Source organism: Rhipicephalus sanguineus, chromosome 4, assembly GCF_013339695.2.
Source record: "Rhipicephalus sanguineus isolate Rsan-2018 chromosome 4, BIME_Rsan_1.4, whole genome shotgun sequence".
Classification (NCBI taxonomy): domain Eukaryota; kingdom Metazoa; phylum Arthropoda; class Arachnida; order Ixodida; family Ixodidae; genus Rhipicephalus; species Rhipicephalus sanguineus.
Window position 1 is genome coordinate 35,747,369 of NC_051179.1, and position 23,292 is coordinate 35,770,660.

Below are 23,292 nucleotides of genomic sequence, written 5' to 3' on the forward strand. Positions count from 1 at the left end.
TTTCCTTTCCCAATGCCAAGAATCGATGAGATAATTGATGAGACCGGCGGGTGCGAATGGTTCTCCAGAATAGACTTGTGTAAAGGATATTGGCAGGTACCTCTGAGGGAAGACACGAAGAAGTTTACGGCGTTCGTTACACCATTTGATGTGTACGAATACAACCGGCTCCCGTTTGGGTGGAAGAATTCAGGTGCCTTTTTCCAGAAAATGATGAACTCTGCACTGAAAGATTTTATTGGGAAGTTTTGTAATGTGTACGTCGACGACATCATAGTTTATTCAAGGACCAAAGACGACCATGCGATCCACCTGTCGGCAGTGCTGCAAGCGCTCAGTGATGCACAACTAAAGATTAATGCAAAGAAGAGTGAGTTCTTTTGCCGGACCGTAGTATTTCTCGGCAGGCGATTTGACGGCAAGACAAAGAGTACCAAGGAAGAAAGTGTGCAGCGGATCAGGTCTCTTGCAAAGCCCCATGACGTTCATTCCCTTCGTGTGTTTTTAGGTCTTGCAGGACACTTCAGAGCATTTATAAAAGACTACGCTAAAAAGACGAAGTGTCTCACCACCTTGACCCAGAAAGGCGTCCCGTTCATGTGGTCTGACGAATGTGAACGAGCCTATTTGGAACTGATTACAATCATTTCTTCTGACCCTGTGCTAACGCTGCCGGATTTCACGTTACCCTTCGAGCTCTACACCGATGCTTCACACTACGGAACTGGAGCTGTTCTTTACCAAAGAGATGACAAGGAGCCCGCGTCCCGACAACTACAAGTAATCGGTTATTTTTCGTACACGTTTACGAAAGCCCAAGTTAATTACTGCACCACAGAGAAAGAAGCTCTGGCAGTTGTCATGGCCTTGAGATATTTCAGGACATACTTGGAAGGCAGATGTTTTAAATTGTTCACCGACAACCAGGCCTTGACTTATCTACTTCATCTCGCACAGCCAAAGGGGAGAATTGCACGATGGACAAGCGAGATCCAACAGTACACCTTCGAGGTAGCTCATCGCCCTGGACAAAATCACCAGGATGCCGATGCCTTGTCCAGACTACATATATCAAAGGAAACAGAAGCTGAACACGTGAACTTTGTAAGGCTGTGGGAAGGTACAGGAAGGTTGACATTTATGAACGGAAAGGTACACGTGCCGGCGACAGAAGTGCAAGCTATTCTGAGACTGTACCATAATAGCCCAGAATCTGGAGGACATGATGGATTTTGGAGGACGTACAGAAAGCTCACTGCAAGATTCACGTGGAAGAACATGAAAGCGGATGTCGCTAACTACATTAGGACATGCCACGAATGCCAGCTCTTCAAAGCGAAGTTTAGGCCACGAGGGAATAAAATGGCAATGCCGGTGTACTCGAAGGTACCTTTTGTAGTACTTCACCTCGACTTTGCGGAAGTCAAGAAGAAAGGCAAAGGCGTGCGAAAAACTCAAGCATTCTTGGTTGCCGTTGACGAGTGTACACGCTATGTTGCTGCTAAGGCCGGCCGTGAAGATGCGAATGCAGTGATGTCACTCCTGGAGCGGAATGTGTTCAAAGATGTCAAAGTTATAGTTGCCGACAATAGACCAGCCTTTCGAAGTCTTAGGCTTCGACGATGGGCAGAAGAAAGAGGTATTAAATAACGTTTCCCAGCACCATACCACCCTGAAGCTAATTCCCTTGCAGAGAGGATGATTACGGACTTGAAGATGTTTATGTCCTTATACCCAGACTTCAAAGGCGGGTGGAAGTGTGCTCTGGAGGCGGCTGTATCCCATCACAATCGCTCCTATACTGCAGGACTTGGATGCAGCCCCAACTTTGCGGCTTTCGGAAAATCAAGCTGATTGCCTGCTGATCAAGAGCTTGGGTTGGTTGACAAGATCGTTCTCAAGGAAAAACCCATGGCGGAGGAAAAGAAACAACGATATCGTCAGACGGTGAAAAGGAACTTCGATAAGCGTCATCGATCAGAGATACCCGATGTGCAGCCTGGAAGCATGATTCTTGTGCGCAAAGGTCTCGACTCGAAGTCTCCGTTTATGGGTCCATACTTCGTCACGAAGATCGCGAAACAACAAGGCATACTGAAGACAGTATATTACAAGGGACCTCGCGGCAAGATTGAAGAGGCGTCTGTCTCAAATATACTTCCATACCATCTCCGGAGAGATGGAAACAGGAGCCTGGGAGTATGTAGTGATCCAAAAGAACTGGTTGGAGAAGACGGAAAAGAAGAGGCTAGAGGAAGAGGTAGAAGAAGCCAGAACGAAAGTAAATAAAATGGCTGAAAGCAAACTGCTTTCGTTGGAACTTTATAAGATATATAAAACATACACAAAAATTTGGCCGCGTATCTGCGTGCTTCGCTGCAAATGTCGCCTAAAGACGATAGAAGAGGCGCTGCGTGAAATATATATGGACGCCATCTGGCAATACGTCGGGAAACATGAGTGCTGTGTTGCGGGCTGGTAGTCCCGGCGCAGCAGCAGGCGAAGACCGGCGGTGACCAACGAGACCGGCGGGGACGCCAGCCAGCCCGAACACGCGGTTTGGCGAAAAGCGCCGAAGCAGAAGAAATGTCCACACTCAACGAGTACTCTACTCACACTCTTTTATTTACACGTCGCCTGGGTAAAGCAGGAATGCCAGAGCGGCGCCCCATGGCATTAGGCAAGTTTCAGCGCAGTCGCATTTTCAGCGCACCTTAAGAAACTAGGGTCTTTAGAATTGCGTATGTATGCATTTTCTATTAAAAGTACACACCACCTAATACTTACCTAGTGATGTTGCGCCTCAGATATTCGTGATATTTACTTTTTGATCGACAACGTTCACAAATATGAACAGCCATACCAGTTCAAGATGGCTGGCCCTCGGGCAAGTGGTTCAACTTTGGCCGGGTGGCTGAATCGAGGGACGTGCCGACAAACAGAAAGACAGACAGACAGAAAGACAGACCAAAATTTCTGCGTTTAAGTTAAGTTCCCCAAGAAAGACTATCGTCTTTAAAAAAAGAAAGAGAGAACTACAGTATAGCAAGTATAGATAGTTTGCCGTGTGGCTTAGAAAAACTACCATCTTTATGAACCGGCACGCGCTCCCTTTATTATCTTCATCTTTGTTCTCCTCTTCCTCTTCGGCTTCTAGCCCACCACCTCTGCTGAGCCCCAGCATTGCGCGGCTTTGTTCAAGCTGCGCTAATTACTTTTACTATTCGTGTTTATGGCGGTCGCCAGACTGCCTGACTGGTGTGACAAGCAAGGCTTTCGCCTTCATAAGTGAGGCTGTGGCGTAGCCAGAACATTAATTTTAGGAGGAAGGGGGGCTGGGGGAATAGGCAGCGGTCGACACCCCTATATATGTGTGCATGTGTGTGTTTGGGCACGTATGTTCGAAAATATCGGAACGTAAACATCCGCAACTACTGCTCTGTACAAAGTAAGGCGTTTATAGCTACAGACACAGGCAAAACCGCTCAATAAAATGTTGTTTCATGCAGAAACGACCGCCATATGTGGAGATATGGCTGACATCGTTCAGGGCAGTCATGTTGTCGCCGCTAACACGTACCGTACCCTCGTAAAAGCCATTGCCTGGCAACACCTGAACGATGACCCAGTAATAAGCGGCTTCTTGCGCCTCCCCAGTCCGTGTCGCCGCCTGCAACGCCGTCACATCGTAGATGGCACGGGCGCGGAGCCGGGCGCACTTCCCAGGCTTCTGCGGTATTAACTTGTTTAACCGATAAATAACCTGCTCGCCCATTGACCAGGCCATTTTCTCGCTCACGATGACGTCGCCGAGGACATTGCAGGTGCACCAGTGGGGCCGGATGTTCGCGTCAGCGCACGTCCTTGTCTCCGGTATTTTGTGCAGCAAGCTCCGACCGTACACAGTGTGCAGTCGCTCGGAGCTCGGGTAGTCCAACAGCTCGACGAGCGTGGCGTGCACGTCGTACGGAGTGGTCAGGCGCAGCTGGTTGACGAGAAGACTGCGAGATGCTTTCGGATTCTGCTCGAGAAACCACTTCGGGAAGGCGACGTAGGCGAACGGTTGCCGGTCCTCGAACTTGCCGATGAACGAGTAACGCGATTTGCCGAAGCGCGTGCCGTGGTCGCTGACGAAAACGAGAACCGTGCGGTTGAGCACGCCGGAAGAGTGCAGCGATCCGAGGAGTCGCCGGAAAGGTTTGTCGGCAAGAGCAGCACTGTTCAGATCGCCATGCGTGATTTCGTTCACCCACGAGTACGCGAAGAAAGGCCTCTCGTCCATTAACTGCGTGAAACGAGTGAGGTAGTCCAACATTTCCTCAGCTAGCAGCTTCGGTCCCAAACATCGGGGCAGTCGATAATTTCTGGTAATCCACTTGGAGGCGTTCTCCATGGCCCGGATGGCGTTGTGCGGATAGTAATCGGTCGGAGGAAACCGGAATCCGTGAGCGAATTGATTGAAAATAGCGCACACAGTCCAGTCTTCGAGGAGCATCGTTCGGTAGCCCCTTTCAGCATACTGCTGCCAGATCATGCGCGAAGCGAGGCTGTCGTAGAATCCGTCCGGCGCGTACTCTAGCGTCTCGTCGAAATCGAGGCCCGTGATGAGAGCACGCTGGTTTGGGTAGGAATTGTCGCCAACCTTATTGTACCCGCGCAGCTCGAAAGCCCCCAGCTTCTCGCGCACGAACTTCACCGTCTCGGGAAGATGCCTTTCCAGATGAAGATACGATACCGAGTCCAGTCCAAGCACAAGAACGCTGAGATTGTGCGGCGTCGTGCGGTTGGTCTTTGAGCAGCGCTTTTCGACATGCTTCTTGATAACCGCGTTGAGCAGGTACTGTTGGTGAAAGGTGCGGTTTGGCGACTGTTTCGTGGCACACTCGACAGAGACGAACTCCTCCTTCAACGGCTTGTCGAAATGAAGCAGCTGTCGGTTGCCATAAAAGGTCACTTCGTCCGGTGGTTGCAATGAATACTGGCTTCTTTGCAGTTCTCGGTAGAAGCACAGCAAGTCATCCGGAAGCACGCTGTGCTTGTGAAGATTGTCCTTGAGAATCTCTACGAAGCCATGCCTGCACAGAGACGAGGTCCGTAAGTTAGCGCACCACACTATTGGACGCTGACTAGCGCGCTAGAAAGAAGAAAGACGCAATGCCGATGCCGTCCGAAACCAACGTTCCTAGGAAGGTAACAACTACAACAAAACACTGCGCTTACTTAGACTAATTCGCACCGTGGATTTTTCCGAAACAGTTTCGAGCACTGGCGTGGCTCTGTGGTAGGACACCGGACTGCCACGCAGAAGACCTAGGTTCGCTTACGGCTCGATCCTATATCTTTATTACTTGCATCCATCGCGATTTTTGCTCACGGGGAGCAGAGAGTTTTCTCTCACAACCAACGTCGTCGACGCCGCAGTTTCTGCGACAGGCCATCGTGTTAAAAATTGCGTCTAAGGCGAGACAGACATTCATTCGAAAAACATCACGGTTAACGTAAATTAAGTTGCGCTATGCGCATGACGCTGAAGGTATCCAATTAAGTTTTGAACAGGTTAAAGACGCATTTTAGTCCTCTATCCGTCATATTTCATCGTCTTGCCGAGCGTATCTTCGCAACCAATCTGAAGGATGTGTTCTTTTCAAAAGAACAACTCCTCGCTTGTATTTTTCACCGATCATACTCCTGCTCTAACAGTTGACTACGCCATGGCAGCGTTCTTTTCACACCCTTTCTCAAGAGCAGGAAAGGTAACGCAGAGGAGTTAAGTCATTCACCATTATCGTTCGCCTTACTGCGTTATTTATACGGAACTTTCCCCCAAACCTCGTTATACACGACCAGCTCGCTCTATACGTCGTTTTAAATAAGTGGAATGCCACAACGTGCGGCCACACCTCATGTTGAGGAAGTTTGGCTTCCCGTGACACCATCTGATATTAGGGTTGTGGTGATAGTGCCGCTTGATGGTCGAGTCGAAAGGGTTGAACTCGGGTATCGTGCAGCCCTCGGTTCGAATACGGTGGTCCACCGGGGCTGGTCGCACGACACGTCTGGCGACACTTGTAGGAAGACGACGCGCTGGTCGTGCAGTGGTACGCGTAGCCCTCCATAGTGCGTTCAGCAGTCTCGGATGCCGAGCACTCAGCACTCTTGTATGCCCTAGGTGACTGCTGTGTGTCCAGACTATGAACAACGCCGTGAGCGTCACCAGACAACCATACTGGCGCCACGACGCGAGCTGCCTGCGCGAGGTCTTCCCCACGTTCATCGCCGAGGTGTTCATGTAACTTCACCCTGCAACTGAGTAGACAACGCAATAAGGGAGATCGGTCACGTATGGTGACGAGCTTCTTAACGTCTGAAAACGTTATGAAAACCGTTCTGTATCAATTCACATAAAGGGTCTCTGCAACGCTTTTCCAAGTAATCGTCTAATGACTTCTTAATAGAACTGCCGAATCGACTGCCGCAAAAGTTTTGGAATCCGCCAAGTACGAGCGGAGTCACGGAGATTTGCCGCAGGGATAAATCCTCGGGAGATAAAGGCGGAGCCTAGTGACGTCAGCTAGCGAGGAGAAGTGTCCACAAGTGTCCCCCACTCACACGGACGAGGCGAACGGAGGGGGAGACCAGTGTTACTAGACTACTCTGGTGGCTTGTACCACCCGTTTGACGAGCTGTTGACGACGAGCTGCAGACGACCATGCTAGGGTGTGCAGCTGCAGACCGGACACGCACTGCCGCTCTCTGCAGGAGCAAGTGCAACAATGTGGACAAACAATTAAGAGCCCGAAATTCCGCCATATCCCCCACCGCCGGGGGATCGTTTGTCCTGTCGGGGAAAAGGTCCCCGTCTCCTCCGAGGAGTCGCGTGGGGGTCGCGCCCACTCACTAAACCGTGACGACGTGGTGACGCGATCCGAAATCCCCCCCCCGTGTCCCTCGCCGATTTCTCCCTCGTGTGAATACGCCTTTAAGCGCTTTCTCTCTCCTCTCGCGCCAGCGGGGGCGCTGAAAGCTACGCAGGGAGGGGGATGACAAGAGGGCAAGAACATGCGTCCCTTCATCAGTGCGCGTCATGTCCTTGAGCACTTTTCATTTCTGCTTCGAACGCGCGGCTTACTATCAGTCCGATCGCGAGCGCGAGCGCGGGCACGTGGCGACATCCCACGGCGGCCGCGATAACTATGCAGCTACGATGCTCAAATCAGCCAACGGCCGTGGACTTGGGTACATGGCGCATTGACTTTGGTATATATGCATGGTATACGTAGGGTTCAGTGTTTCCGGATATATCCGAAAAAGTGCGATAAACACTCGCCGGTAAAATTTTTGACAATTCGGATTTATCCGATAAACTCCGATTTTAACGGTCCAATATGACCCTGCTCGAATCTCTATCGAAGGGGCATGTTAGAAGCGGTCATTGATACACCGGCCGGTTTGGCCGATGTAAACTTTGCCTCACGTCAGCAGTATCTCGTCGACAGATATATCCATCGTACATTTAACAAAAGGCTTATTGCGCCCGGATGGAGGAGCGCGAGACGCGACATCTTGATATACGGTCCCCTGGCGGCACTGGGGCGCGTCAGACGTCTTGGAATACAATGACCTCGTAAAGTGTGCTTGCGACTATTACAACTATCCGCCACAGATCAGTTACGCTGCTCGGTTGCTGAACCGAAGGTCACGGGTTCGATCCAGGCCGCGGCGGTCGCATTTCAGTTGAGGCGAAATGGTAGAAGTCCGTGTACTCTGCGATGTCAGTGCTCGTTAAAGGGCTCCTCACCAGGTCACATAAGGAATAGTAGTTACACACTGGAAGTTGTTGCATGCTCAATGAAGAGCATTATACCACAAGAATTTTTCAAATTGGTTCATTACGAGCTGAGAAAACCAATATTTTGAAGCGGCGCGAAACCATGATGCGAGGAGGCGAACGTGAAACCTTTGCCACTCGTCCCGTGCAGCCTTCGCAAGCCAAATCCCTTCCCTGCCTTCTTCGGCATCGAGAAGCTTTACGGTTGTGTATGCACGAACGTTGGTGTTTCGTATTGACGTATTTGTGCTTGTGCTTATGTGTGTTTGTGTGTTCAAACTTTCCTGACAACTATAATAAGCTTCGTGTGTTCTGATGTTTTCATGTTCAGATATCATTTCGTCTAAGATATTGGAGCACTGAGAATAATGCAAAATTAAACTCCGAATTTAGGAGAATTGGAAATTTACGAGAAATAAACTCCGACAAGCGTCGAATGTCCGCCAAGAAAATGAACTCCCAAAAACAATTTCTTAACTGCGACCAACTTTGTTTTATTTGAACGAAATGTCTGTTAGTATCTCAAAAGCTTTGTATTTCTTGCTCAAAGTATATTAGTTCATTCGGAAACAACCTATTGGGGTTGTTTTAGGTGCTTAACATGACAGCTGTTTGTACACTGCCCTGTCAGTGGTTCTTGCTTGTCGCTTTCGTAATTGATGGGAGTCGCTGCTCTGCTTGACGACCAGCTGGAGGTTGCCATCTAGTTGCAAGCACTTCAATAAGAAGGCTCCGCACGATGGCGCAAATACCGTTGTGTTGCACCTTGTCCGTAAACGCATTACCGTATCCACAATACCGGATCACCGGATAGGTAGGTGTACAGCAGCAACAACGCTGGCAGCAACGTTTTTTGAGACGCTTCGTGTATACGATGATGGTAGGTTTTAGTGGCGCAAGGGCAACTCAGGCCAAAGAGCGCCAAACACAGGGTTATTGGTCGACTGAAGTAAAAAGTGTGGTACTCAAGGTGACGAATAAAATAAAACTGTGGTGTATAGGGCCTAAAATAATTAAAGGAAAAGATTGTGTGCGATGAGTTTCAAAGCGGGCACAAGCTGTGGGCTTTACGAAGTCACGCAGCCTCGGCAGCAGTCCTTGTCAGGACAAGGAGTGCGTGCTGCATGACGTCTGAACTAGAAATCTCAGTGATTCCCTCAAGATTGAGAGAAGGCTGAGATTAGTGAGAGTATGAAATGGAACGTAAGAAGCCTACGCTAGCTAAGAAGTTAAAAACACTTTTTCGGGGGAACATGGGCTCGTCACCAAGAAAAAGGGATGGGTGTGACGGTATGTGGGATGTGAACACATCTGGGAAGTGACGTCTCCTTTCTGGTTCGAGCCACGGACACATGATTAAGACATGAACGACGGACAGCGGATCACCACATTTTGCACAGTTCGGTGCTGGGGATTTATTTAAAAGATGTGAGTGTGTCGCGTGTGTGTGGCCGATCCTAAGCCTGCACAGAGCAACCTCCTGGTGTCTGTTACGTCTTTCGGTAGCGTATCGTCCGACTATCGGTTTTATTGTGTGCAGTTTGTTTTCGCTTGCCGTGTTCCATTCTTCTTGCCATTGCCTACGAATTTTCTTTCTGATGTGTGGCCTCAGGTCCTCATACGGCAAGACATCTATGTCTACTGAACTGCGGAGTGCAGCTGACTTCGCAAGTTGGTCCGCTGCCTCATTTCCGGCTATGTTGCAGTGTCCCGGTATCCAGCAGAGCGTAATTTTAAGCTTGGCTTTGTGAGCAGCCATGATGCATTTTAGAAGAGAGTTCATAACTGGATTTTTGTAGGAGTACATAAAACTACACTGACTTTTCATATCCTAATTATCTGCTGGTGAAAAACGCTCGTTAGCGACATACTCAATAAGGTGCAATCTTTCAACATTTATTCTTCTACGACATAACATTGTGCAGCCCAGAAACGTCTCAGACGTACTGTATATTTGCAGAAAGCATTGCAGGACACCGTCGCTATTCCTACTTGCCACCAACAGCTTCCATCGCATGGTTATCAACGGCAAAAACAAAAAAAGAACAAAGAGGACACCTAAAAAGGAAAGCAAATATACATCTAACCAAAATAGGAAGGCGGTTACCGAACAATCACATTGAATAAGAACAGAAACACGATACAGGTGGCACACCTAATAGCTGTGACGATTAGGCATGAATTATCGTCAACTCACCTGCCAAGGCTAGACAACAGAAAACTCATTGACTATGGAAAATATCATAAAACAGCTCGTTGGGACGCTCATGAGAAAAACTGTGGATTTGGTACAACAATGCTCCTCGAACCTTCTTCATAACATCTTCAATATGGTTCATAATGATTTCCGTTATTATAACTGAAACTCAATTTCGCTATTTTACGAAGTCGTAAGCAGAATTTTTGTTACTGTATACTCCAGGCACCCCCGTATCAATATATGTCTGTCCTCAACATCGCCTTGACATAGCAATAAACTCGAGCGGAATGTAAATAATCAAACAGCAGCAGAAATGGCGCAGACAGTTAAAAGTAGGAATAAAGCCGAGAGCTTATTTCGGCAACACGTTACAAAAGACATAATACTGTAAACAGACGGTAAAAAATAGAGAGACCTAAATAATGTAAGTCATTCAAAAGGAGGGCAGCCAAGAAAGCACTAATGAATTTAAAAGCTATTTAAATAAAAATAGCGGGAAGAAAAAGATACGGTACGCCAAGATATCTTGTGTTAGGTATATGCTTCTTTTATTACATTTAGCATCGGTAGCGGTGGTGCAAGAGTTGCTAGAACGTCATTTCCGTATAGGTCAGTCTCATCGAATATGTAGGTCAAAATTACATTCACGAGATCCTTCAGATCGCTGATGTGTGAACGCCACGAGACGCAGAGCAACCCCATTCTTGGATTCTTTAGACTTCGTAACGAAGCACCACACAAGAGAAACTCCGGTAACAAGTCTACAGCGACATTCAAAGTTTGTGCAAAAGACGCCGCACCCATTGGAGTACACAGCGCAGCAAGTGTCACGGCACTGACAAAGCTAAAAAGGAAAACAAGATCAGGAAAACAAAAAAGGTCAGCACGGCGCAGACGTCCGCGCGCTTGATTTTATCGAGAGGGTCTGAGCTACACCATGTGGCTATGCTCCACCAATAGGGACGCGCAGACCTCGTCGCCTGGCTTCGCTAGAGGGCTCTGGCGGAAGGATCAGATAATGTCACTATACGTTTATCTTTATTCAGGTGGCTTAGTGGCAGCAGTACCAGCTTGAGAAGCTGAGTTCAGACAACGTTAATTGTTTCGCGCGTGTCGTGTAGCGATGCCGTGTCTTCCATCTTAAGATACACGATATATCATTGAATGTATCGGAAATACAGATACTGATACACGTCTTGCGAGACGTATCGCGATACAGATACAAGATACCCAACCAGTATCTAAGATAGTATCTAAGATACACGCATCTTCGATACTGCCAAACGCTGTTCTATACCAACTATATATAGCTCAACTTTCTGCAGTCTTAAAGCGTCAGAGTTAACTGGAGCTACTTGTTCCAGCCTTTCGTGAGCTGGCTGACCTTTTTCGCGTAAGCGCTCAGAGTGGACTAAACAGCAAGTGCGAAAGCCCTAGCGGTAACATTAACGGAAGGAGGCAGTTCTACGCCGAAGCTGAGAAACACGCTGCAACGTTGTGCAATGCTGCGTTAACTGCCACTGCCAAACAAGGATGGTTGATGAAAGCTAGAACGAGAAGCTGGATTAAGTAACTTCAATTAACCCTAACTGTTTAAGAAAGTTCAGCTATATACCGCCGCGCTAAGTCAACCCATATACACGAAGCGTATACCGGGGCAAGCTGACGCCACATCGACAGATTGCCCGGACTCAACCTGACCATCGCGTCATGTACGAGATTGATGGGCAAGTCGGCAAAGAACCCCTACGTCAGAACCTAAAATAGTTAGAGGCGTAGTTATGTGGAACACTCCGGGTTAGAAATTTTAGGCATTTCTTACGTTTTTCGATTGGCACTTGACTGCACAGGCTCGCTGGTACAGGCGCTCGTGCACGCTTATGGAACGCTTCCTTCTTCCTCGGTCGTTGATGTTGATGATAATCCCTTATTACTGCTGGCACGCACCCACTACGGGCGATGGGCCACGATCAACGGGTCGTATGTTGAGCTAATGTCAATAATGAAAACAGAAAAGAAAAAACCGTGTAAATAACAATGTGTCCTTGTCCAACGATACCGTAACTCCTTTTTTTTTTCCTCTTCTTCTTCTTTTAGTACGCGTGATTCATACCCACAACGCGCGATGGGCCAAGAAATGAGGGCAGGCAGGTAGGTAGAGAGAGAAAATATTTTTTTTTTTTTTTTGGTCTTTCAGTGACAAGATCACCAAGCGGGACCCTTAGTCCGGGATCATGCACATTGGCGCGGGCCGCTGTTCTCGCATGTTTCACGAGGACCTCTTGAGTCTTCGAATCCGAGCTGGGCAGTGTTACGTCCAAAGCCCGAAGACGAACGTAGACAGTAGCAAGCACTTTATTGCTACATCGCCCCGCCACGGTGGTCTAGTGGTTATGGCGCTCGACTGCTGACCCGAAGGTCGCGGGATCGAATCCCGGCCGCGGCGGCTGCATTTTCGATGGAGGTGAAAATGTTTGAGGTCCGTGTACTTAGATTTAGGTGCACGTTAAAGAACCCCAGGTGGTCGAAATTTCCGGAGCCCTCCACTACGGCGTCTCCCATAATCATATGGTGGTTTCGGGACGTTAAACCCCAGATATTATTATTATTTGTTGCTACATCGTGCCGCAAGTAGGACGGCCATGCCGGCTTTATAGTTATCGCAGTCGGGTCACATGATTACTGGGCAGCTTAGCTGGTCGCTCTTATCAACAACACGTGGCGCTATCGCATACATCACATTTCCTCCCGCTTAAATTGTGGGGAGCTACCGTTACACAAAATTAAGATGGCGTGTAGCGATCTGGCGCTCGTCGATTGCGTACGGGATATCTTCGTACTGGTGGTGCTGCCTTGGAGGCTGCGGGCACTGCCGTAGCTGTCTCTGCAGTGGCGTCCGAGAACTCCCAGAAGGTGTCCTCGTTCTCCTCACCCTTGGAGACGTCAGCTGCACCCAGGAGAAGCTGGTCTTGGTGACAATGCCACACGGCCAGGCCCCTTGGCGTGTGTACCTTGACGGCATACGAAACGGGTCCTTTCTGCCGTACCACAGTACCCGGAAGCCATCTGGGTGGTCCTCTGTAATTTCGAACAAGAACACAGTCGCCTACAGCAAACTGTCGAGCTTTGGAGCTGCATTGGCTGGTCTGAATAAATTTTTGGTGGCAAACTAATTCCTCTACTTCTGGCTTGAGAATGTCCAGTTTGGAACGAGGACGGCGACCGAACATAAGGTTAGCCGACGCTTCTTTCGTCGTAGCGTGGGCTGTATTCCGATAAGCAAGTAAGAAGCTGTTAAGGCTGGCCTGCAGGTTTCCAGTGCTTAAATCTTTCTTCATGGCCGTCTTCAGGGACTGAACGAAAAGATTTGCCAAGCCATTCGAACTTGGTTGATAAGGCGCTGTTGTGACGTGGCGCGCTCCTATCTCTCGAACAAACGTCTGGAACTTGGCAGACTTAAATTGTGGCCCGTTGTCAGACACGATTGTTGTCGGGTAACCGAAGCGGCTAAACATTTCGCGAAGACGATCAACGGCTGCCGTGCTAGTTGTGTTTTTCATGATGCACACAACTGGCCAGTTAGAATGCGCATCAACCACAACTAAGAACATGTGCTGCCGGAAAGGCCCAGCAAAATCGATGTGCACTCGCTTCCAAGGGGATGTTTGGTCACGACCATCGGTGCAAAGGAGCACTGTTAGGGGCACTACGCTTCTCCTGGCAAGGTTTGCATCCTTTGACGTGAGACACAAGAACCTCGTCAATTGAAGACCACCAAGCATAGCTGCGGGCCAACTCTTTGGATCGCACAATACTTGGATGACCGTCGTGAAGTTCTTGTAGAACCAGAGACCTCAGCTTTGCAGGCACCACAACACACATACCCCACAGGAGGCAGCCTTGGTGTGTGGTCAGCTGCGTCCGCCTCTCAAAGAAAGGCTTGAGCTCCACGTCGTCCGTAAAGTTAGGCCACCCCGTACTTGTGAGCTCGAGTACTCTGCAAAGAAGTTGGTCATGCGAGGTTGCACGTGCAATATCTTCGTGTGTTACCGGCACTGATTGCAAGCGTAACGAGTAAAACGTTTCCTCTGCATCATTAGCGGACTCCTGACGAAATGGCAAGCGCGACAAGCAGGCAGCCTCTAGATTTTCATTTGCCGGTCGAAACTTCAAGGAGTACGTGTAGGCAGACAACGTCACTGCCCAACGTTGAAGTCTTGCTGCTGCCAAAGTTGGTATGCCAGACTATTTTGCAGACTATTTAGGGCCCAAAATAGTCTGCAGTGGTTTATGATCCGTTATCAGTGTGAACGGGCGCCCGTAAATATATTAGTGAAACTTCTTAACGCCGAAGACGATAGCTAGCGCTTCTTTCTCGATCTGGCTATACTTCTGGTCAGCATCGGACAGCGTCCGTGAAGCGTAAGCAACAGGGCGAATCGTGCCATCAGCAAAAATATGAGAAAGCACAGCACCTACCCCGTAATGAGATGCGTCGCAAGCCATTTGAAGTGGTCTTTGAGGATCATAGTGAGCCAGAACTTCCGTAGGCGCCAACGCAGCCTTAATGTCATCAAAGGCCGTTTGACACTAGCTGGTCCACGCCCATGCTTGGTCGTCACGCAGCAATTTGTACAGAGGATGGGCCAGCGTAGCCAGTTGAGGTAGAAATTTTCTGTAATAGTTTACGTCTCCGAGCAAAGAGCGAAGCTGCTGCTTGTTCTCTGGCGCGGCTACAATGGCATCAGTCTTGTCCGTCGTGGAATGTATGCCATCGGCACTCAACTTGTGCCCCAAGTAGGTCAATTCCTTCTGAAAAAAAATAAACATTTCTCAGCTCTTAGTCGAACTCCCCGGCTTTCCAAACGGGTTAGAACTGCTTCCAAGTTCTGTAGGTGTTCGGCTCTAGTCCTTCCGGTCACTAGAATAACGTCCAAATAGCATGCGACACCATTGAGATCTTTGAGCATGGTGTCCATTATTCGCTGAAAAATACCAGGCGCCGAAGACACGCCGAAAGGTAGCCGGTTTCCGAAAGTAGCAGTACGGTCACTACATACCTATTTTATTGGAACTAGAAAACTTTAGCCCACCCAAATACCACCTGTACTTCAGGTAACGCTGAATGTCAAAATATGCAAAGAAAAAAGAATAAATGTCCAGCATGACAGCTGCTGTGGGGAACCCGCTCGGAACCTGCTTCGGAAACGCACGCGTTTTTATTTCAATGTTTAACGTGATCCGTGCTTGTTAAAGTTACTGTCCCTGTAGTTTGATAATTGATGAGCATCTTAGGCCACTTATGTTAATAATTTAACGGTTGAAGGGAGCACCGAGTTCGGTTTCAGGCGCCCGCAATATGCATGAAAGCGAGCGGCGCGTCGTCTGCTATCGCTGCTCCTTGGACCACTCGAGAGGGCGCGTGTAGTCGCTACGTTTAAAAATACAGGGACCTTAACGCGAAGTTCAGTGGCGCGCCGCCAGGCGAGCGCCGCGCGAAGCGCACGTTACCCGCCACACGGCGTTGACGTCACCACGGAGCCGGCGCGCGGCAACGCGCAAACACCGAGAAGAGGTTCTTGATGGAAAAAGGAAAATAGAAAGGTGGGGGAGTGCGCACGCACACCACGAACGCCGTGGAGTGAGGGGGAGGCGGGACGCACACAACTGGAGTGACGTCAATCCTTCCCTCCCCATTTACAAAGGTGTACACTAGGAGTCAACTATGAGTCGATGAGTCAGCTGTTGGATAGGTGCCAACACCCCGAAACGCCGTCCTCCGAACTCTACTGGGAAAGGGTTTTTTGCAGTCTAATTAGACCATTAATTAATGTTATTTAACAATTCGAAGTGTATTACGCAGCCATTCGCTTATGTGCTACGTATTCAACAAACGTCAATTTGCTATGTAAACCTAGAGCAACCAACCTTTTCGTTTCTGTAGTTTCGATGTGCACCTATCACCATTTAATTAACTTACCTTGACTATCCGGGTGGTTAATTGGCCCTTTCCTGCAGTAAACTTATGCTTCTCTATCATATCTATCATATGCAACCCTTGACACATCTTTTTTTGTGTTATATTTGTTTTTGTTTTTCTTGTTTTTTTTTTAATTTACAGACAACCCCGTTCGGTAGTGAATCTGTCGTTGAGTTGTATAAATTTTATTTGTCCGAAGATTATTACTACTGGTGCCCACGACTAGGCTGCCAGTGGTCCATGCTCCACAATAACTTAGCTGGTAACACGGCCGGACTGGAAAGTCGCGCGAGCGTTCCGCAGTAACGCTTGCGCCTTTCCAGTCCGGCCGTGGCTGGTAGCGCCATAAAAAACACAACTAAGGTTGTGACAACACTTGAAGCGCCGAGATTAAAATTCAGACACAAAATGACGTAATAGATGCTGCACAACTACGCTTTCTTATGACGTAGAACAGGCGCTGACCATATTTCCAGAAAAGAAATACAGCGACGAGTGTTATTCGGAAAGAGAGAAATGCGCATGAGAAAAAAGAAAAAAAAAGGACAAAGATTTCAGCTTCAAATTTTAAGTTCGCCTGGCAAACGTTCTGGTCTATATGCCTGCTAATGTAAGGAAGGGGGGTCGTGGACCTAGAGGACATATGAGAGAGAAACAAAAATCCAGATTCTTTAGAGCTACAATTCTGGCGACGAGTTTTTCAGTCCTACGGACTGCCAAACGAACAAATATATCTGTCATAAGGAGAAGTCTTCTTCCTTTTATCTTCGAGGCGCCTTGACGATAAGTGCGGAGCACTTTAGGGGCCCGGGCTGTCGTATGCTGTCATCGCTTGGCGTAACGCAGGCATGTATAAAAATATAAAAAAAGAGGAAGCAAGCGAGAAATACAGAGAAAGAGAAAGGAAAAGATAGGAAGAAAAATAAACGGAGCAAGACAAATAGATAGAGAAGGAAGAAATAAATAGAAATAGAAAAAAAGAGACAGAAAAAAAAAACGGAAAAAGAGAAACATAAAGAAAGGAGGAAAGAAAGAGAAAAGCGAAGAGAAACAAAGAAGGCTGCCCAGCTCCGCACTTCCTTCAGGCTGGCACCCATAGTGCGAACCTGCCTTAATTTTTCTTTGGTTGACATCGTTTCCTTCAATTCGCAACTGTCTATATATCCATGTGCGAGGCATCGTGATAGGATTGGCAAAGCTACGATACTTTCCGTTTTTGTCAAAACTTGTAAAACGAGCCGCTATTACCAATTCAACCTATACGTTCTGTATAGATGCCATTTCAGGCAATGTTGCGAAGCTTTGTCACCGGCTGATCGAGCTGAACAATTAACAAGCAACACAAAACGCACTGCATGCCGTAGAGTTTAAATGGCATTGTTAAATACGTCTCACTGCTGGGCGTATACTCGTGCATGGTGCCAGCAGGAGATGTCAGCGACTCGACGGCACTTAACAAATCATATCGGCAAACGGCTACTCGTGAACTGCTCAAGAAAAACTTCCCAAAACCTATTACAAAGAGCACACGACACCATAACCACGAAATTGTTGGCTGATCGCTAAGACAATGGCCTCCTTACCAGACGGATCGCAATGCGGGCAACGTCAAGAAAAACAAAGCAGAAAGCCCCTGCTCTCAAGAGACGTTCATTAAATTACTTCGTAGTTCTCAGTAGACTGCATTGTTCTTATCCCCCCCCCCCCCTTCCTCCCCCTGAAGTTTCTGGACCTTACGTGGTATTCCACTAACTCCGGGACCGGCGCACTTTCTACCAAGCGTTAAAATCATGTGATGACGCGAACAGATTACGTCACATGATGACGTCTACAATGACGTCCCAGCATGACATCATATGACGTACTTTTTTGTCATTCGTGTTTACGGCGTTCGCCGGACTCTTGACTCGAGAGACCCGTAAGGCTTTCGCCTTAATAAGCGAGGCTGTGGCGTAGCCAGAACATTATTTCGAGAGGGGGTGATGTGGGGGAGGGGTGTTCGAGACACCTATACGTATGTGCATGTGTGCGTTCGGCATATATGCAGAGTGCAAAAGTATCAGCGGGGTTGGGGGAGTGTGTAATCATCCCCAACCACCCCTCTGTACGAAATGAGGCCTTTATTGCTTCAGACATTGGCAAAATAGCCCGATAAAGTGTGCATCAAACACGCAGATGGGGCCGGTAAATATGTCGATACGGCTGACATCGCCCAGCGCGGTCATGTTGTCGCCACTAACACGTACGGTACCCTCGAAAAGACCATTGCCCGGCAACGCCTGAACGGTGACCCAGTAATAAGCGGCTTCTTGCGCCTCCCCAGTCCGTGTCGCCGCCTGCAACGCCGTCACATCGTAAACGCTGTGAGCACGAAGCCGGGCGCACTTCCCCGGCTCCTGCGGCATTAACTTGTTTAACCGATAAATAACCTGCTCGCCCATTGACCAGGCCATTTTCTCGCTTACGATGACGTCGCCGAGGACGTTGCAAGCGCACCAGTGCGGCCGGATGTGCGCGTCAGCGCATGTTCTTGTCACCGGTATTTCGTGCAGCAAGCTACGGCCGTACGTGGTGTGTGGTTGCTCGGAGCTTGGGTAGTCCAACAGCTCGACGAGCGTGGCGTGCACGTCGTATGCAGTGGTCAGGCGCACTTGGTTGGCGAGAAGACTGCGAGCTGCTTTCGGATTCTGCTCGAGAAACCACTTCGGGAAGGCGACGTAGGCGAACGGTTGCCGGTCCTCGAACTTGCCGATGAACGAGTAACGCGATTCGCCAAAGCGCTTGCCGTGGTCGCTGACGAAAACGAGAACCGTGCGGTTGAACACGCCGGAAGAGAGCAGCGATCCGAGGAGTCGCCGGAAAGGTTTGTCGGCAAGCGCCGCCATGTTCAGATCGTCGTGCGTGATTTCGTTCACCCACAAATACGCAAAGAAGGGCCTCTCGTCCATTAACTGCGTGAAACGAATGAGGTAGTCCAACATTTCCTCAGCTAGCAGCTTCGGTCCTAAACATCGGGGCACCCGAACATTTTCCGTAATCCACTTGGAGGCTTTCTCCATAACCAGGATGGCGTTGTGGGGATAGTAATCGGTCGGAGGAAACCGGAATCCGTGAGCGAAGTGGTTGAAGATAGCGTACAAAGCCCAGTCTTCGACGAGCATCGTTCGGTAGCCCCTTTCGGAATACTGCTGCCAGATCATGCGCGAAGCGAGGCTGTCGTAGAATCCGTCCGGCGCGTACTCTAGCGTCTCGTCGAAGTCGAGGCCCGTGACGAGAGCACGCTGGTTCGGGTAGGAATTGAGGCCAACCTTGGTGTATCCGCGCAGCTCGAAAGCCCCCAGCTTCTCGCGCACGAACTTCACTGTCTCGGGAAGATGCCTTTCCAGATGAAGATACGATACCGAGTCCAGTCCAAGCACAAGAACGCTGAGATTGTGCGGCGTCGTGCGGTTGGTCTTTGAGCAGCGCTTTTCGACATGCTTCTTGATTACCGCGTTGAGCAGGTACTGTTGGTGAAAGGTGCGGTTTGGCGACTGTTTCGTGGCACACTCGACGGAGACGAACTCCTCCTTCAACGGCTTGTCGAAATGAAGCAGCTGTCGGTTGCCATAAAAGGTCACTTCGTCCGGTTGCGATGAATACTGGTTTCGTTGCATTTCCCGGTAGAAGCACAGCAAGTCTTCCGGAAGCACGTTGTGCTTGCCAAGCTTGTCTTCGAGAACGTCTACGAAGCCGTGCCTGCACAGAGATGAGGTCTACTTTTGGACGCTGACGAGCGCGCTAGAAAGATGAAAGATACCATGCCGATGCCGCCCGAAAACAACGCCTTTGGTAAGGTTACAACCTACAATAAAACGCTACGCTTACGCATAACTTAGACAACTGCCAAGGAAGATTCGGTGTTTATTCTTCCGAAGCAGTTTCAAGCACTGGCGTGGCCCTCCGGTAGGACAACGGACTGCAACGCAGAAGACCTCGGTTCGTCTCCGGCTCGAACATATATATTTTTATTACTTGCGTCCATCGCGATTTTTTCTCACGGACAACGCCGGAATTTCTGCCACATGCTATCGTGTTAAAAATTGCGTCTAAGGCGTGCCAGACCTTCATTCGAAGAACATCACGGTTTAAGTTCCGCTATGCGCATGAATCTGAAGGTGTTCAATTAAGTTTTGAACAGGTTAAAGGGGCGCTAAAGAGCAAAATGATTTTTCTCGTATTAGTAAACTACTCTTCCACGATACCAAAAACACCATGCTTACAGCGAGAAGACGCTTAGTAACCTAGACATCGCGCAAAAAGAAAATGTGGGTGGCGACGCCAGCAACGCCACCTTGAAGTTTCCGCACCATTCGCCGTGACGTCACACATTTTGACGGCGCCTAGTAGGGCCTACGTAGTTACTAAACGGTAAATACGACGAATAGTACGACAAGTACACTTTGAAATCCGTGACCTCACGCATGAAGATATTGGCGCGAAATTTAAAAATGAAACCTTGAACTTCATTTTTTCCTTTAATAATACGCCTATGATGTGGAACGACATTATAGTTATCAAAGTACAATTTATCAATCATTGTTTCTCTTTAGTGTCCCTTTAAAGACTCCTTTTTCTTTTTGCCAAGTCTCGTATCCGTCGTATTTCACCGTTTTGCCGAGCGTCTCTTCTCAACTTATACAAAGCATGTATTCTCTTCAGAAGAACTACTCGCATATATTTTTCACTGATCATATCCCTGGATTAGGAGTCGACTACGCGATGTAAGTGTTCATTTTATACCTATTCACAAGAGCACGAAAGGTAACGCAGGGGACCTAGTCATTCAATATTATCGTTTGCCTTGCTGCCTCATCTACATGCACGGACCTGTTCTGTTCTGTTCTGTTCTGTTCTGTTCTAACTGTTTTGCTGTGGAGAGGTTGAGGTCCATATTGCCTCGGCTACTCCATATCACGAAGTTATGCAGCGAAAAAAATAATACTGAACGGTACCTAAACATGAACACTCACTGAAACCACTTCACATATCATACCAATACACAGTTTGCTTGCAGCAGTTCACACTGTCATAAACTGTTCACCCGCACACCTTCCTTTTCTACTATCAGTCTATGCACTAACACATTTCATATAAATCAAGCCCTGGCTGTCTATCACAGGCGCTTATCCAGTCCGGTCTCCACTAAAAAATCTGTCAGGAAGATGTTCGCCTTTTTCTGAAGATGCATCTCAGGCCATGTTCCAAGTAATTTCTTTAATGTGAGGGGCCGTCTGTCCAAACTTGCTAATTTTTTCTTTAATTTTTCTCTTTCATTCGCGTATTTAACGCACTCCAAAAGAATATGGCGAACATTTTCTTCTGCTTGACCACAATGGCATTCCGGGGAGTTGGATCGATGTATCTTGTGCAGGAAGCTTTCTTCCGTATACAAACTTGTTATACGCGACTAGCTTCTTCTATATTGACAATGACGGAACCGTCGTTCTAAATAAGTGCAATGCCACAACGTGGAACCACACCTGATTGCGAGGAAGTTCGGCTTCCCGTGGCACCAGCTGATGTTAGGGTTGTGGCGATAGTGCCGCTTGATGGTCGAGTCGAAAGCGTTGAATTCGGGTATCGTGCAGCCCTTGGTTCCAATACGGTAGCCTACCGGGATTGGTCGCATGACACGAGTGGCGACGCGTGTAGTACGACGACGCACTGGGCGTGTGGTGGTCCGCGTAACCATCCCTCGTGCGCTCAGCATTCTGGGATGCCGAGCAGTGAACCAACGCTGAGTCAACCCCGGTTGCCTGCTGAGTGTCCACACTATGAACAACGCCGCGAGAATCGCCAGACAACTATACTGGCGCCATGTCACAAGCTGCCGGCGGGAGGTCTTCAAGTCCATCGCCGAGGTGTCCATGTCCGTGTAACTTCACCCTGCAGCTGAATAGGCAACGCAGTAAGGGAGATCAATCATGGGGTCTCAAACACGCGGTCCGCGGAGGTGTCGCTAGCGGCCCGCGCCTTCACAAGGAATAGAATGTTTGGACTTTGCTAAATGGTACTCGCATTTTTTTGCTCGCTTATTGTGATTAATAACGCTTTGGTCGAAAAAGCGGGGCTGGTCTCAAGCATATTTTTTTCGTGAGGCACCGCATGCGGTCATCATGTGTTGAAACATAACCGCGGAAGAAAAAATTGGGGGACCCTTAAGCATCGTTTTTAAGAGTTGAACGCGACAGCGAAATCCGGCCCCTAGTGCGCACTTCAACCACTAAGTGCACACTTATTCATGTGTGTTCTTACACACACACGCACGCGCGCACAGACACACGCGCGTGCGACGTGGTCAGGCCCAACGTTTATGTATAAACGTTGGTCAGGCCAGGAAAGCGGAGGTCAAGTGCCAACAACGCCATGAAGATGCCTTGCTGAGAGCCAGGGAAACTGAAATGAAGCGTCGTCGTCGTGATGTCGATCACAGGCGTCAACGACGCCAAAATGACGCAGAACTTCGAGCTCGAGAAGCGGAGACCCAGCGTCGGCGTCTCCAAGACAACCCTGACATGAGAGCGACTACTTGACATGAATGTCTCGCCGGCACTCATCGATTAGCAAGGGCTCTGCTGTAGTCGCATGGCCTCCGAGTTGGCGGGCGCGCGGCGCGTTTGCCATCTCGGAGGCTATAATGTTTGCTCTTTGATGTGTTTTCCGCTAGGTTGACATAGTTGTCCATTTTGGAGCTGCTTGCGTGTGTGTGTGTGTGTGTGTGTGTGTGTGTGTGTGTGTGTGTGTGTGTGTGTGTGTGTGTGTGTGTGTGTGTGTGTGTGTGTGTGCGTGCGTGCGTGCGTGCGTGCGTGCGTGCGTGTGTGTGTGTGTGTGTGTGTGTGTGTGTGTGTGTGTGTGTGTGTGTGTGTGTGTGTGTCTTTAGCATGAACGCAGTTTGATGGCCTCGCCAATGCTCCTCCAAATCGCCGAATGGGCTAATTTTGTGGTAGGACACCTGCTTGCCACGCGAAAGTTCGATCCTCGATTGGACCGAAGGTTTTTATTGTTTCTATTGGCGCTCCTTCAAACGCCAGCGTCAGGAGACACAGTGCTGACATATTGGTGACAAGTTGACGCCACATCAACGGAACACCCGGGCGCAAACTATGATTTCTGGACAGTGGCATCGATATGTCCCGCGAATCCTGTTACCAAATCCCCTTCAGAAATGATCCACATAAGACATATAGGAAATGCGCTCGTTCAAACGCCAGCCTCAGGTGACATATTGCTGACATAATGGTG

General features: G+C 48.9%; 1 protein-coding gene across 2 annotated transcripts; it reads right to left on the reverse strand.

Annotated features, from left to right (window-relative positions):
* Nucleotides 1–3,109: 3,109 nt before the first annotated feature.
* Nucleotides 3,110–21,890, reverse strand: LOC119391140 (uncharacterized). 2 transcript variants are annotated; one of them, XM_037658816.2, is made up of 3 exons: nucleotides 21,531–21,890; nucleotides 19,317–19,746; nucleotides 3,110–4,642 (listed from the first exon to the last, which is right to left on the reverse strand). In XM_037658816.2, the coding sequence occupies exons 1-3, from the start codon at nucleotides 21,758–21,760 to the stop codon at nucleotides 3,464–3,466; spliced, it is 1,839 nt and encodes a 612-aa protein (XP_037514744.2). In that variant the 5' UTR covers nucleotides 21,761–21,890; the 3' UTR covers nucleotides 3,110–3,463. The 2 variants fall into 2 exon arrangements, with proteins under 2 accessions (XP_037514744.2, XP_049270495.1); XM_049414538.1 differs by lacking the exon at nucleotides 19,317–19,746 and having other exon boundaries at nucleotides 3,110–5,075.
* Nucleotides 21,891–23,292: the final 1,402 nt, after the last annotated feature.